The sequence below is a fragment of the Hemitrygon akajei genome, chromosome 13, assembly GCF_048418815.1.
Source record: "Hemitrygon akajei chromosome 13, sHemAka1.3, whole genome shotgun sequence".
Taxonomy (NCBI): domain Eukaryota; kingdom Metazoa; phylum Chordata; class Chondrichthyes; order Myliobatiformes; family Dasyatidae; genus Hemitrygon; species Hemitrygon akajei.
This window is the reverse complement of record NC_133136.1, coordinates 1943979-1958454: the sequence shown is the minus strand read 5'-3', so window position 1 is coordinate 1958454 and position 14476 is coordinate 1943979. Positions and strand designations below refer to the sequence as shown.

General features: G+C 42.6%; 1 protein-coding gene across 1 annotated transcript in view; it reads left to right on the top strand.

Moving 5' to 3' along the window:
* LOC140737585 (lipoxygenase homology domain-containing protein 1-like) overlaps positions 1-14476 on the top strand; it is a 394473-nt gene that overhangs the window by 123215 nt on the left and 256782 nt on the right. The window contains exon 9 of the mRNA XM_073064021.1: positions 12178-12258. Coding sequence (XP_072920122.1) covers positions 12178-12258 — 81 coding nt within the window. The remainder of the gene's footprint in view (positions 1-12177; positions 12259-14476) is intronic.

The following is a 14476-nucleotide window of genomic DNA, read 5'->3' as shown; positions in this document are numbered from 1 at the left end:
GATGCTGGTGAGGTATTAATGAGGGACAAAGAAATAGCAGATGAACTTAATGGGTACTTTGCATCATTCTTCACTGTGGAGGACACTAGCAGTGTGCCAGAGAGCAGGAGTGAGTGCCATTGCTATTCCAAAGGAAAGAGTGCTAGGCAAACTGAAAGGTCTGAAGGTGGATCAGTCACCTGGACCAGATGGACTACATCCCAGAGTCCTGAGAGAGGTTGCTGAAGAGATTGGTCATGATCATTTAAGAATAATTTGATTCTGGTATGGTCTTGGAGGACTGGAACATTGCAAATGTTTCTCCACTCTTTAAGAAGGGAGAAAGACAAAAGAGAGGAAATTATAGGCCATTTAGCCTAACCTCAGTGGTGGGAAAGTGATGAAGCCTATTATTAAGGTTGAGGCTTCAGGGTACTTGGAGACTAATGATAAAATAAGTCAAAGTCAGCATGGTTTGTGAGAAGGGAAATCTTGCCTGACAAATTTGGAAGTAACAGGCAGGGTGGACAAAGCAGAGGCAGTGGATGTCATTTGATAAGGTGCCACACATGAGGCTGCTTAACAAGATAAAATCCTTTGGTATTACAGGAAAGATACTGGCATGACTAGAGGAATGGCTGACAGGCAGGAGGCAGTGAGTGGAAATAAAAGGGGCCTTTTCTGGTTGGCTGCCAGTGGTGTTCCTCAGGGGTCAGTATTGGGACCGCTGCTTTTCACATTGTTTGTGAATGATTTGGACAATGGAATTGATGGCTTTGAGACAAAGTTTGCGAATAATACGAAGATAGGTGGAGGGGTAGGTAGTGCTGAGGAAGCAATGCGATTGCAGCAGAACTTAGACAAATTGGAAGAAACGGCCAAAAGAGACATATAGAATATAGTGTTGGGAAATGTATGATCATGCATTTTAGTAAAAGGAGCAATTCTGCAGACTATTATCTAAGTGGGGAGAACATTAAAACATCAGAGATGCAGAGGGAATTAAGAGTGCAAGACTCCCAGAAGATTCACAGGTTGAGTCTGCGTAGAGAAGGCAAATGCAATGTTCGCATTTATTTCAAAGGGGAATAGAATATAAAAACAAGGGGATAATGTTGAGCCTTTATAAGACACTAGTCAGGTCACACTTAGAATATTGTCAACAGTTTTGTGCCCCATATCTCAGAAAGAGTCCATAGGAGGTTCATGAGGCTGATTCCAGGAATAAAGGGGTTAACATATGACGAGCACTTGGCAGCTTTGGGCCTGTACTCACTGGAATTTAGAAGACTACTTGGGGATCTCATTGAAACCTACCGAATGTTGAAAGGACGAGATAGGGTGGATGTGGAGAGATTGTTTCTGGGGGGTGGGGGGGGGGGGGGTGGTATCCATAACTAGAGGGCACAGCCTCAAAATTGAGGGATGACCTTTTAGAACAGAAGTAAGGGGGAATTTTTTTAGCCAGAGAGTGGTGAAGCTGGGGAATGCTGTGCCACAGACTGCAGTGGAGGCCAATTCTGTGGGTATATTTAAGGTGGAAGTTGTTAGATTCCTGATTGATCAGGGCCTCAAGGGATATGGTGAGAGGGCAGATGTATGGGGTTGAATGGGACCTGGGATCAGCCGTGATGAAATTGTGGAGTGGACTCAATGAGCTGAATGGCCTAATTCTGCTCCTATGTCTTTTGGTCACTGGCTGAATCAAAGGAAGTGGTGAATCAGCATATAGGAGGGAGATTGAAAATCTGGCTGAGTGGTGCCACAACAGCCACCTCTCACTCAATGTCATCAAGACAAAGGAACTGATTATTGACTGCAGAAGGAGGAAACCAGAGGTCCATGAGCCAGTCCTCATTGGGGGAGAGGGTCGGCAGCTTTAAATTCCTCAGTGTTATCATTTCACAGGATCTGTCCTGTGCCCAGTAGGTAAGTGCCTTTACAGAAAAAGAAATGCAGCACCTCTACTTTCTCAGAAGTTTGAAAGATTCAGCATGACATCTAAAACATAGACAAGCTTCTATAGATTTGTGGTGGAGAGCACATTGACGGGTTGCATCATGGCCTGGTATAGAAACACCAATATCCTTAAATGGAAAAGCCTATAAAAAGTAGTGGAAATAGCCCAGTCCATCAAGGGTAAAGCCTCCCCAGCACTGAGCACATCTACACAGAGCATTGTTGCACGAAAGCCACATCCACCATCAGGGACCCTCAGCATCCAGGACGTGCTTTCTTCTCACTTTTGGCATCAGGACAAAGGTCGAGGATCCTCTTGAAGGACTCTATCTCACGTGGTCAATATCTATTGCCTATTTATTTATTATTGTTGTTATTTCTCTTTTCTTTCATTTTGTATTTGCACAATTTGTTGTCTTTTGTAGACTGGTTGCTTACCAGTCCTGTTGTGTGTGGTCTTTCATTGATTCTATTGTGTTTCTTGTATTTAATGTGAATGCCCACAACAAAATGAATCTCGGTGTCATACGTTGATAACAAATAAAATTACGTTGAACTTCGAGTTGCCGTACTAAGCCATTATTCATCCAGACAGAATGCTGTCCATGGGGCATCAATAAAGATAAGAATGACTGGGGACATGCTGAATTTCTTTGGTCTCCAGAGAAACCTTGGTGATCTTTCTTGGCCATGGAATCTACTTGGTTGGACCAGGACATGCTTTTGATGATGTTTACTAGGAGAAACTTGAAGCTCTGAAACCTCTCAACGTCAACACAGTTGATGCAGACACAGGCGTTTACTCCCCTCCATTTCCTAATGTGAATGACCAGCTCCTTTGTTCTGCTGATATTGAGCGACAGGTCACCAAATGCGTTTTGACAATCTCATTCCAGGCAGGAAATTAGTATCTGGTGAGTGTAGTGTACAGCAGCAACAGTCTACAGCAGGGAATTATTGACCAGAACCTCCTCCCCTGGTGTATTAAGGTCATTTAAAATTTGTCATTAGGAATGGGAAGAGTTTATTGTTGAGGTAACCAAAGCAGCTGCCTACTTTGGTATGTATAAGTCATCATTCTTTCCTGCGTAGGGTCTCTTGATTTTATTTTCCAGTCCATTGGACTGGCATGCTGGAAATGTAAATCTTTCCTGACCTATGCCCTCATCTCTGGTCTCTTTGAGCTTTCCTACTCCTTTTAGAACCAAATGGTTGAAGGGAACCTGGCAGAGGTGGTGGATGTGGGTTCAATTGTAACGTTTCGGGGGATTTGTATAGGCATTTGGATGGGAGGGGTATGGAGGGTTACAGCCCAGGTACAGGTAGTTGGGACTAAGCAGAAGATCAGGTTGACATGGACTAGAGAGGCTGAAGTGTTTGTTTCTGTGCTGTGTGGGACATCAGGCTTCTGTACCTCCTACTCGATGGTAGCTGTGAGATGATGGTTGGCACTGATGATGGATACTGCCTTCCTGAGGCAGTGCCTCCTGTAAGTATTACCCATGGTACTTCTGATACATCACACACTCTTACTCAGATTGTCTTTCAAATTCAAGCCACCTAAAGCCATGATAAGAGGATAGAAAAAGATGTATGGAATGTTCTAGTGATAAGCATTTATCCTCTCTTCTCTTTGAACTTTCAGGTTTTGTTTTTGAGGAAATGCATGAGGTTTCAGACGGATTTATCAGGATTTGGTTGGCAGAAGACTGAGGCTGGAAGAACAGCCGGGAATCTGAGAGCTACCATGTCTGATAAAAACGATGAAACACCATGAATCTTCTGTGGTCCTTCTGGTCATTGCCAGTGGTGTCGTTTTTCTTCAGCAACATGGAGAAAAAAGAATACATGCAATTTTACACCAATTCATCATGCGTATCTCTGTAGCTCTCCGATAAGGGTGCAGGAGATGTGGACCATGATAAGAGGGATAAAAAGACATGTATCTTTCTTTTAAGTGTTCACTTAATTAATAAATAACAGTTTGAAAGTAAATCCATGTTTGGCCATAATCCAGGCAGGTAAGTGTTACCAACAACTCTCCGACCATTTGTGCACATTACCAATGATGGTGGAAAAGCTCCAAAAACATCAGAACAATATCAATATCCTCAGGGCTGCTATGTGTTGCAAAGAAATTAATTAAATAACCAACCAATTTTAATAATAAATTCTTGAAAATACCTGTTTGTATTTTTAAGTAATAAGTATAGTAAATTAAACTAAACTGGATGTGCAGATGACACCAAGATTAGGAGTGACGTGGACAGCGAGGAAGACTATCAAAGCTTGCAATGAGGTCTTAACCACCTGGAAAAAGGGGCTGAAAAATAGCAGATAGAATGTAATGCAGACAAGTGTGAGGTTTTGCAATTTGGCAGGGCAAACCAGTATAGCACTTACACAGTGAGAGGTAGGGCACTGAGGAACGCAATAGAACAGAGGTATTTGGGAATACAGATCCATAATTCCTTAGAAGTGGCATCACAGGTAGATACGGTCATGAAGAGAGTGTTAAGTTGAAGTTGTACAAGACGTTGGTGGGTGCAGGTCTGGTCATCTACCTACAGAAAAGATATCAATGATTGAAAGAGTGCAAAGAAAATTTACAAGGCTGTGGTGTGGGTTCAGGTTGATGGGACTAGGTAGATTATAGTTCAGTATGCACTAGATGGGCTGAAAGGCCTGTTTCTGTTCTGTAGTGTTCTATGAATCTATGACCCTAAGTAATCTTGAAACAAAGCTAGATTGATTTTTTACATAGATTATATACTTCAGATTTGGATATTAATCAAGTGAAGGAATTTAGATGTTTCCATCTGTTTAACTGTTGCTTCTTAAGTCATGATTGACTTGGTGTGAGGAATCTCATGTCAAATTACTACAGTAGGTTTCATTGTTCCAAGATTCCATCATTAGGATTGGCGTATTGCTCATGTGGTTCCATTGTTTAATAAGGGTTCTAAGAGTAAACCTAGCAATTATTGGCCTATAAGTTTGACATCAGTGGTGGGTAAATTAATAGAAAGTATTCTTAGAGATGGTATATATAATTATTTGGATAGACAGGGTCTGATTAAGGACAGTCAACATGGATTTGTGCATGGAAGGTCATGTTTGACAAGTCTTATTGAATTTTTTGAAGAGGTTACTAGGACGTGGGTAAAACAGTGGATGTTGTCTATATGGACTTCAGTAAGGCCTTTGACAAGGTTCCACAGGGAAGGTTAGTTAGGAAGGTTCAATCATTAAGTGTTAGTATTGAAGTAGTAAAATGGATTCAACAGTGGCTGGATGGGAGATGCCAGACAGTAGTGGTGGATTTTGGTATGCTGGCCTTTATAAATCAGAGCATTGAGTATAGGATTTGGGATGTAATGTTAAAATTGTACAAGGCATTGGTGAGGCCAAATTTGGAGTATTGTGTACAGTTCTGGTCACCGAATTATAGGAAAGAGTTCAACAAAATAGAGAGAGTACAGAGGAGATTTACTAGAATGTTACCTGGGTTTCAGCACCTAAGTTACAGAGAAAGTTTGAACAAGTTAGGTCTTTATTCTTTGGAGCGTAGAAGGTTGAGGGGGGACTTAATAGAGGTATTTAAAATTATGAGGGGGATAGATAGAGTTGACATGGATAGGCTTTTTCCATTGAGAGTAAGGGAGATTTAAACAAGAGGGTATGAGTTGAGAGTTAGGGGTCAAAAGTTTAGGGGTAACACGAGGAGGAACTTCTTTACTCAGAGAGTGGTAACTGTGTGGAATGAGCTTCCAGTAGAAGTGGTAGAGGCAGGTTTGATATTGTCATTTAAAATTGGATAGGTATATGGACAGGAAAGGAATGGAGGGTTATGGGCTGGGTGCGGGTCAGTGGGACTAGGTGAGAATAAGCGTTTGGCACAGACTAGAAGGGCCGAGATGGCCGATTTCCGTGCTGTAATTGTTATATTAGAGAGACTGGAGAAGTAACTGGACATGCTTTAGTTGACCTAAAGGTGCTTGTCTCATTACAACTCTTTTACAAACTGATCGTGGGAAATGACAACTCTTTTGTCTGTCTAGTTGTTACAGACAGGACTTTCTGATGGGACAAAAAGGAGTCCAATCTGAAGAGCGATTAACATTGGCTACCTCTGCAATGGCTCTAACCAGATTCATGTTGATTCAGGGAATGCTTATAGATTGATTGTTGTTTGTACCAAGTCTAAAGCAATCAAGAGTTGAAAAGGAACAAAGAGAACCCAGAGGCAAAATCTACCCTTCTAAAGCTTGTTTTGTTTATGCCAGAAACTCTCAGTAACTTCACTATGTTAAGTTGTGGATTCTGTACCTTGCTTTTGTGGGTTAGACAACATGTCTTAGAGCATAGGTTGCCTCTGGTCACCTCATTATAAAAAGGATGAGGAAGCTTTAGATAGCATGCGGAGGAGATTGGCCAGGAAGCTTCCTGGACAGGAGAGCATGTCTTATGAGGTTAGGAGAGTCAGCGAGGGCTTTTCTATTTGGAGCAAGGGAGGATGAGAAATCATGATAGAGATGTACAAGATGATAAGAGGCATAGATCAAGTGGATGGACAGAGACTTTTTCCCAGGGTGAAAATGGCTAATGCAAGAGGGCAGAATTGTAAGGTGATTGGAAGAATGTATTGGGGGATTTTATACAGAGATTGGTAGGTGTGTGTGGAACACTCTGAGGCAGATAATGTGGAACGTTTAAGAGATTCTGAAATAGGCACATAGATGAAAGAAGTATGGAGGGCCATGTGGGAGGGTCAATTTGTTAGAGCTGTTGGGGAGGGTCAAAACTAATTTGGTGGGAGTTGCAGGGGTTGGGAACTGGGTGAAGGGACTCAGGATAGAATGGATGGTAAAAAAGCAAAGATAGCATGCAGTTGGACTGTCAGGAAGGGCAGGCAGATGATAGGACATAATTGCAGCCAGCAGGGTGTCAGTGCATTAGGGATGCACAATCAAAAAGGGTAGCAAATACAGTACTCAAAGGGTTATATCACAATGCATGGAGTATAAGAAATAAGGTGCATGATCTTGTTGCACTACTACAGATTGTCAAGTATGATGTGGCCATCACTGAATCGCGGCTGAAGGATGGTTGTAGTTGGGAGCTGAATGTCCAAGGTTACACGTTGTATCAAAGGATAAGAAGGTAGGTAGAGGGGGTGGTGTGGCTCTGCTGGTAAAGAATGGCATCAAATCAGTAGAAAGATGTGATATAGGATCAGATGTTGAATCCCTGTGGCGTGAGTTAAGAAACTGCAAGAGTAAAAGGACCCTCTTGGCAGTTATATGCAGGCCTCCCAACAGTGGATGGGAGATAGACCACAGATTACAATGGGAAATAGAAAAGACGTGTCAAAAGGGCAATGTTATGATAGTCATGGGAGATTTTGACATGCAGGTCGATTGGGAAAATCAGGTTGGTAATGGATCTCAAGAGAGTGAATTTGTTGAATGCCGACGAGATGGCTTTTTAGAGCAGTTTGTCGTTGAGCCTACTAACGGATCAGCTATACTGGATTGGGTGTTATGTAACAAACTGGAGGTGATTAAGGAGCTTAAGTAAAAGAAACCTTAGGGGCACAGCGATCACAATATGATTGAGTTCAACTTGAAAATTGATAGGGAGAAAGTAAAGTTTGACATAGCAGTATTTCAGTGGAGTAAAGGAAATTACAGTGGGATGAGAGAGGAGTTGGCCAAAGTAAATTGGAAGGAGCTACTGGCTGGGATGACAGCAGAGCAGCAGTGGTGTGAGTTACTGGGAAAAATGAGGAAGGTGCAGGATAGATGCATTCCAAAACCAAAGAAATACTCAGATGGTAAAATAGTACAACCATGGCTGACAAGGGAAGTCAAAGCTGATGTAAAAGCAAAAGTGAGGGCATACAACAAAGCAAATATTAGTGGGAAGACAGAGGATTGGGAAACTTTTAAAAACCTACAATGAGCAACTAAAATAATTAATAGGAGGGAAAAGATGAAATATGAAAGCAAGTTGGCAAATAATATCAAAGTGTATACTAAAAGCTTTCTCAAGTATGTAAAAAATAAAAGAGATGAGAGTGGATATAGAACTAGCAGAAAACTAGGCTGGAGAAGTAATAACGGGGGACAAGGAGATGGTAGATGAACTAAATGAGTATTTTGCATCAGTCTTCACTGTGGAAGACACTAGCAGTGTTGCAGGTACTGACCAGGTGTAAGCAAAGAGAAATGAGTGCAGTTACTATTACATGGGAGAAGGTGCACAAAAAACTGAAAGACCTAAAGTTACATAAGTCACCTGGACCAGATGAATTGCACCTCGGGTTCTGAAAGAGATAGTGGTAGACGTTGTGAAGGCATTAGTAATGATCTTTCAAAAATCATTGGACTCTGGCTTGCTGCCAGAGAGCAGGAAAATAGCAAATGTCACTCCACTCTTTAAGAAAGGAGGAAGGCAGCAGATAGAAAATTATAGACCGTTTAGCCTGACCTCAGTGGTTGGGATGATGTTAGAGTCAATTGTTAACAATGAGGTTATGGAGTACTTTGTGACACAGGACAAAATAGAACAAAGTCAGTATGGTTTCCTTCAGGGAAAATCTTGCCTGATAAAACTGTTGGAATTATTTGAGGAGATTACAAGTAGGATAGATGAAGGGGATGTTGTGGATGTTGTATATTTGGACTTTTGGAAGGCCTTTGCCAAGGTACCACACATGAATGAGGCTGCTTACCAAGTTAAGAGCTCATGGTATTACAGGAAATTACTAACATGGTTAGAGCATTGGCTGATTGTTTGAGGTAGTGAGTGGGAATAAAAGGATCCTTGTTTGGTTGGCTGCCAGTGACTGGTGGTGTTCCACAGTGGTTGGTGATGGGACTGCTTTTTTGCTGTATATCATAGTGGATTTAGATGATAGAATAGATGGCTTTGTTGCAAAGGTTGCAGGTGTTACAAAAATTGGTGAAGGGGCAGGTAGTGTTGAGGAAACAGGAAGGCTGCAGAGGGACTTAGGCAGATTAGGAGAATAGAGAAGAGAATGGCAAACAAAATACAATATTGGAATATGCATGCCTATGTACTTTGGTAGTAGAACTAAATGTACAGACTATTTTCAAAATGGGGGTAAAATCCAAAAACCTGTGATGCAAAGGGACTGGGAGTCCTTGTGCAGAACATCCTAAAGGTTAATTTGCAGGTAGAGTCAGTGGTGAGGAAGGCAAATGCAATGTTAGCATTCATTTCAAGAGCTCTAGGATACAAGAGCAGGGATGTGATACTGAGGCTTTAAAAGGCACTGGGGAGGCCTCACCTTGAGTATTGTGAACAGTTCGGGGCGCTTCATCTAAGAAAAAAATGTACTGGCATTGGAGAAGGTTAATAGCTCAGGGACTGTAATTGATGGAATTTAGAAGGATGATGGGGGATCTCATTGAAACCTTACAAATGTTGAAAGGCCTCGACAGAGTAGGTGTGGAAAGGATGTATCACATGGTGGCTGAGTCGCGACGAGTGGGCACAGCTTTAGGATAGAGGGATATCCATTTAAAACAGAATAAATTTCCCATTGTGGAATTTGTTACCACAGGCAGCTGTGGAGAACAGATCATTAGGTGAATTTAAGGCAGAACCTGATAGGTTCTCGATTGGACACAGCATCAAAGCTGGGGAGAAAGCCAGGGAGTGGGGCTGAGGAGAGGATAAAAGGATGAGCCATGATTGAATGGCAGAGCAGACTCAATGGGCCAGATGGCCTAATTCTGCTCACAAGTCTGATGATCTATGGTCATTAGATTAGATTATAAGATAGGCATAACATTGTGGGCTGAAGGACCTGTACTTTGCTGTAATGTTCTATGTTCTGGAGCAGGAGTTCCCAACCTAGGGTTCATGGAGCCCTTGCTTAGTCCTGTTGATCCATGGGATAGAAAGGTTGGGAATGCCTGCCTGTCCTTGAGGAACGTGAAGCTGCCAGCAGCTTTTCAGAAAATATGACTAGTTGTTCCTTTCTGTTTCTCTCCATTGATGTGAAGAAGGTTGTCCTGCTGTTGGAGAAGATGCTGAATGAGTGAACGTTTCTATCCAAACACAAGTCTCAGTTCACTTGTAACAGTAACCTTACAGGCAAAGTTGGGTGCAGAGCTTGTTAGTATGAGAGTCAGTAAGCATGTTAATCCAGGACAGGGTAGAAGAAAGTTGTCATCAGGAAGTCCCATAGCCCAGAAATCACTGTTCCAGATGCCAACAGCTGAGAACTTTGAATGCTGTATATTGCTGTGTCTTGTACAATACACGCAAAATGCTGGAGGGAACGCTGCACTCAATGTCATTTACTGGGATTTTCAGAAGGCATATGATAAGGTGCCACACATGAGGCTGCTTAACAAGATAAAATCCTATGGCATTACAGGAAAGATACTGGCATGGATAGAGGAATGGCTGACAGGCTGGAGGCAGCGAGTAGTAATAAAATGGACCTTTTCTGTATGTCTGCCGGTGACTAGTGGTGTTCCTCAGGGGTCTGTATTGGGACCACTGTTTTTCACATTGTTTGTCAATGATTTAGATAATGGAATTGATGGCTTTATGGCAAAATTTGCGGTTGATATGAAGATAGGTGGATGGGAAGGTAGTGCTGAGGAAGCAATGCGATTGTAGCAGGTCTTAGACAAATTGGAAGAATGGGCAGAAAAATGGCAGATGGAATATAGTGTTGGGAAATGTATGATACTGCATTTTCATAAAAGGAACAATAGTGCAGGCTGTTATCTAAATGGGGAGAGAATTCAAACATCAGAGATGCAAAGGGACTTAGGAGTCTTCGTACAAGACTCCCAGAAGGTTAATTTACAGCTTGAGTCTGTGGTAAAGAAGGCAAATGCAATGTTGGCATTTATTTCAAGGGGAATAGAATATAAAAACATAGAGATAATGCTGAGCCTTTATAAGACACTAGTCAGGCTGCACTTGGAGTATTGTCAACAGTTTTGGGCCCCATATCTCAGAAAGGATGTGTTGTCATTGGAGAGAGTCCAGAGGAGGTTCATGAGCGTGATTCCAGGAATGAAGGGGTTAACATATGTGGAGTATTTGGCAGCTTAATTGTACTCACTGGAATTTAGAAGAATGTGTAGGAATCTCATTGAAATCACCGAATGTTGGAAAGACCAGATAAGGTGGATGTGGAGAGAATGTTTCCTCTGGTTGGGATATCCAGAACTAGAGGGCACAGCTTCAAAATTGAGGGGTGACCCTTTAGAACAGAGGTAAAGAGAGATTTTTTTTAGCCAGAGAGTAGTGAATCTGTGGAATGCTCTGCCACAGACTGTGGTGGAGGCCAAGTCTGTGCGTATATTTAAGGCAGAAGTTGATTGTTTCCTGATCAGTCAGGGCATCAAAGGATATGGCAAGAAGGCAGGTGTATGGGGTTGAGTGGGATCCGGGATCAGCCGTGATGGAATGGCAAAATTGGAATTCAGCTGAATGGGCAAATTTTCCTCCTATGTCTTATGGTCTTGTGGTTTAACAGGCCATTTGGCCCACAATGTAGCGCTGAGCCAACTAGCAAAAACTCAGCAGGTCAGGCAGGTTCTATGCAGAGGAATAAACAGTGTATGTTACAGACCGAGCAGAAGTCAGGATAAGAAGTTGGGGGGTGTGTGGAGGAAGGGGAAGGAGTACAATTTTAATTTCTGGTTCCTTACTTTCCACTCTTGATGAAGGGTCTTGGCCCAAAATGTTAGCGGTTTACTTCCCTCCATAAATACTGCCTGAGCTGCTGAGTTCCTCCAGTATCCTATGTGCATTGCTTTGGGATTTCCAGCTTCTGCAGAATCTCCTGTGTCTGAGTCCGGTACAAACTTTGGTGATGTAAATAGGCTGAAACTGGTGTTAGTTAGACCTGGGTATTACCTTTGTTTTGTTTAACTCTGACAGATTAGATTGGCTTTATTTTATTGGAGATAATAAATTTGAGAAGGTAGAATTTTCTGAATGAAACAACATAATACAAAATTAAACTAGTTTCCACATACTAGGTGAGTGAAAATCTGGAAGATTGCTTTAATTATTTGGTTTGATAAACTGGGCTTTCATGAATGCACCATTCCTGGGGGTAGCAGGAGATACAGCCAAGAATTGCATTCTTTTTGGTAAAGACTGCATGAGTTTACAACAAATTGTGTGACTGTTCCATTGCATTCATGAATTTCCATTCAATTGGTGTGTGCTTTGCAGGTGCAGAACAGCCTTTGAAAAGAACAAAACTGATGTTTTCCGAATCAAGACCAACAATGTGGGCCCACTAAAGAAAGTAAGGTATTCACACGCCCCTGCAATAGACAATAGACAATAGAAAGTAGGTTCAGGAGTAGGCCATTTGGCCCTTCTAGCCAGCACCGCCATTGTCTGTGATCATGGCTGATCATACACAATCAGTACCCCGTTCCTGCCCTCTTCCCATATAATAGACAGTAGACAGTAGGTGCAGGAGTAGGCCATTTGGCCTACTTATATTTTCCACTCTGCTTATTTTTCACATTAGATGTCTTCCACCTGGGAGGCATTAAATGCCCTCAGACGTGCACTGTGATTGGCGACTCACCAGCTCCGCTACTGTGACTGGGAATGTTGCTGCTCTGTTCTGGCGCCCTGGGTTTGGTCCTGACCTTGTGTGAAAGGTGACCTTGTAGATTTTCTCTGGGTCCTCCAGTTTCCTCCTATATCCCAAAGATATGCTGGCTGATAAGTTAATTGACTTCTGTAAATTGCCATAAGACCATGAGACATAGGAACAGAATTAGGTCATTTTTCCCATTGAATCTGCTCCACCATTCCATCATGGCTGACTAATTATACCTCTCAACCCCATTCTCCTGCCTTCTCCCCATAACCTTTGATGTCCTGACTAATCAAGAACATATCATCCTCTGCTTTAAATGTACCCAATGACTTGTCCTCCACTGTTGTCTGTGGTGATGAATTCCACAGATTCACCACTCTCTGACTGAAGTTCCTCCTCATCTCTGTTCTAAATGGACATCCCTCTATTCTGAGGTTGTGCCTTCTGGTCCGAGACTTGCCAACTATATGAAACGTCCTCTCCACATTCACTGTGTCTCGGTATTTCAATATTTGATAGGTTACAATGAGATCCCCCCTCATTCTTCTAAACTCCAGTGAGTACAGTCACAGAGCCATCAAACATTTCTCATATATTAACCCTTTCATTTCTGTAATCATTTTCATGAACCTCCTCTGGATCATCTCCAGTGCTAACACATCCTTTATTTGATAAGGGGCACCAATGAGCTCACAATACCCCCAGCATGGTCTGACCAATGTCTGTAAAGCTCTAGAGAAGATGGATGGCATAATGGAGTGGAGATGAATTGATGGGTATTTGAGGAAGAATACATTCTAGGGAAGTATGTAGGGGCATTTGCTCCAAGATCCCATGGACTCAGTGGGCTGAATAGCCTCTGTGAGAATCGTAATGATACAGGTGTCAGCTATCTCTGCTCAGGACTTTGTAGCCGGTATCAATGGTGCACGGTTGGGAGCGTGAGTAGCCAGAGGTCATGGTCCACGTCGATACCAATGGCATCGGTAGGAATGAGAGCGAGTCCTGCAGAGTGAATTCAGTCTGTCAAGTGCTAAGTTCGGGATTTTCAGCAGAGAGCATCCTGACGAGCTGCGTCGCTGTGTGGTGTGGAAACTGTACAGCAGCGGACAGGAAGACTCTACAACGGGGAGTCAAAGCTGCCCAACGCATCACCAGCACCAGCCTACCCTCCATCAGGGACGTAGATACAGAAAGGCGCCAGAAAAGGGCCAGTAACGTCATGAAGGATCCCACCCACCCTGCTCATGGACTGTTTGTCCCACTCCCATCAGGGAGGAGGCTACGTAGCATCCACACCAGGATCACCAGACTCAAAAACAGTCACTTTCCCCAAGTAGTGAGGCTGATCAACACCTCCACCCACTAACCCAAACACCACTACTTAATCATTTCCTGTCAGTCACCTTATGTACAGACACTCCTATCCCTAGCATCACTTTATGGATATACAATCTGTCTGTGTATATAAGCTATTTGATGTGTTTATATTTATTGTGTGTTTTTTATTATTGTGTTCTTTATCTTATTGTGTTTTTTTTGTGCTGCACCAGATCCATTGTAACAATTATTTTGTTCTCCTTTACACTTGTGTACTGGAAATGACATTAAACAATCTTGAATCTTGAGGAACAGATGGTCAATCCGTTTTCCTATCTCCTCCTCAACCCCAGTTCCCAGCCTTCTTCCCGTAACCGCCGATACCCTGTCCAATCAAGAACCTATGAATCTCTGCCTTAAATGCACCCAATGATCTGGGCCTCCACAGCTGCACGTGGCAACAAATTCCACAAATCCACCACTGTTTGGCAAAAGTAATTACTCCGTGTCTCTGTTTTGGAAGGGTGCCTCTCTTGTCCTAGACTCTCCCACCATAGGAAACATTCTTTCCACATCTACTCTGTCTAGGCCTTT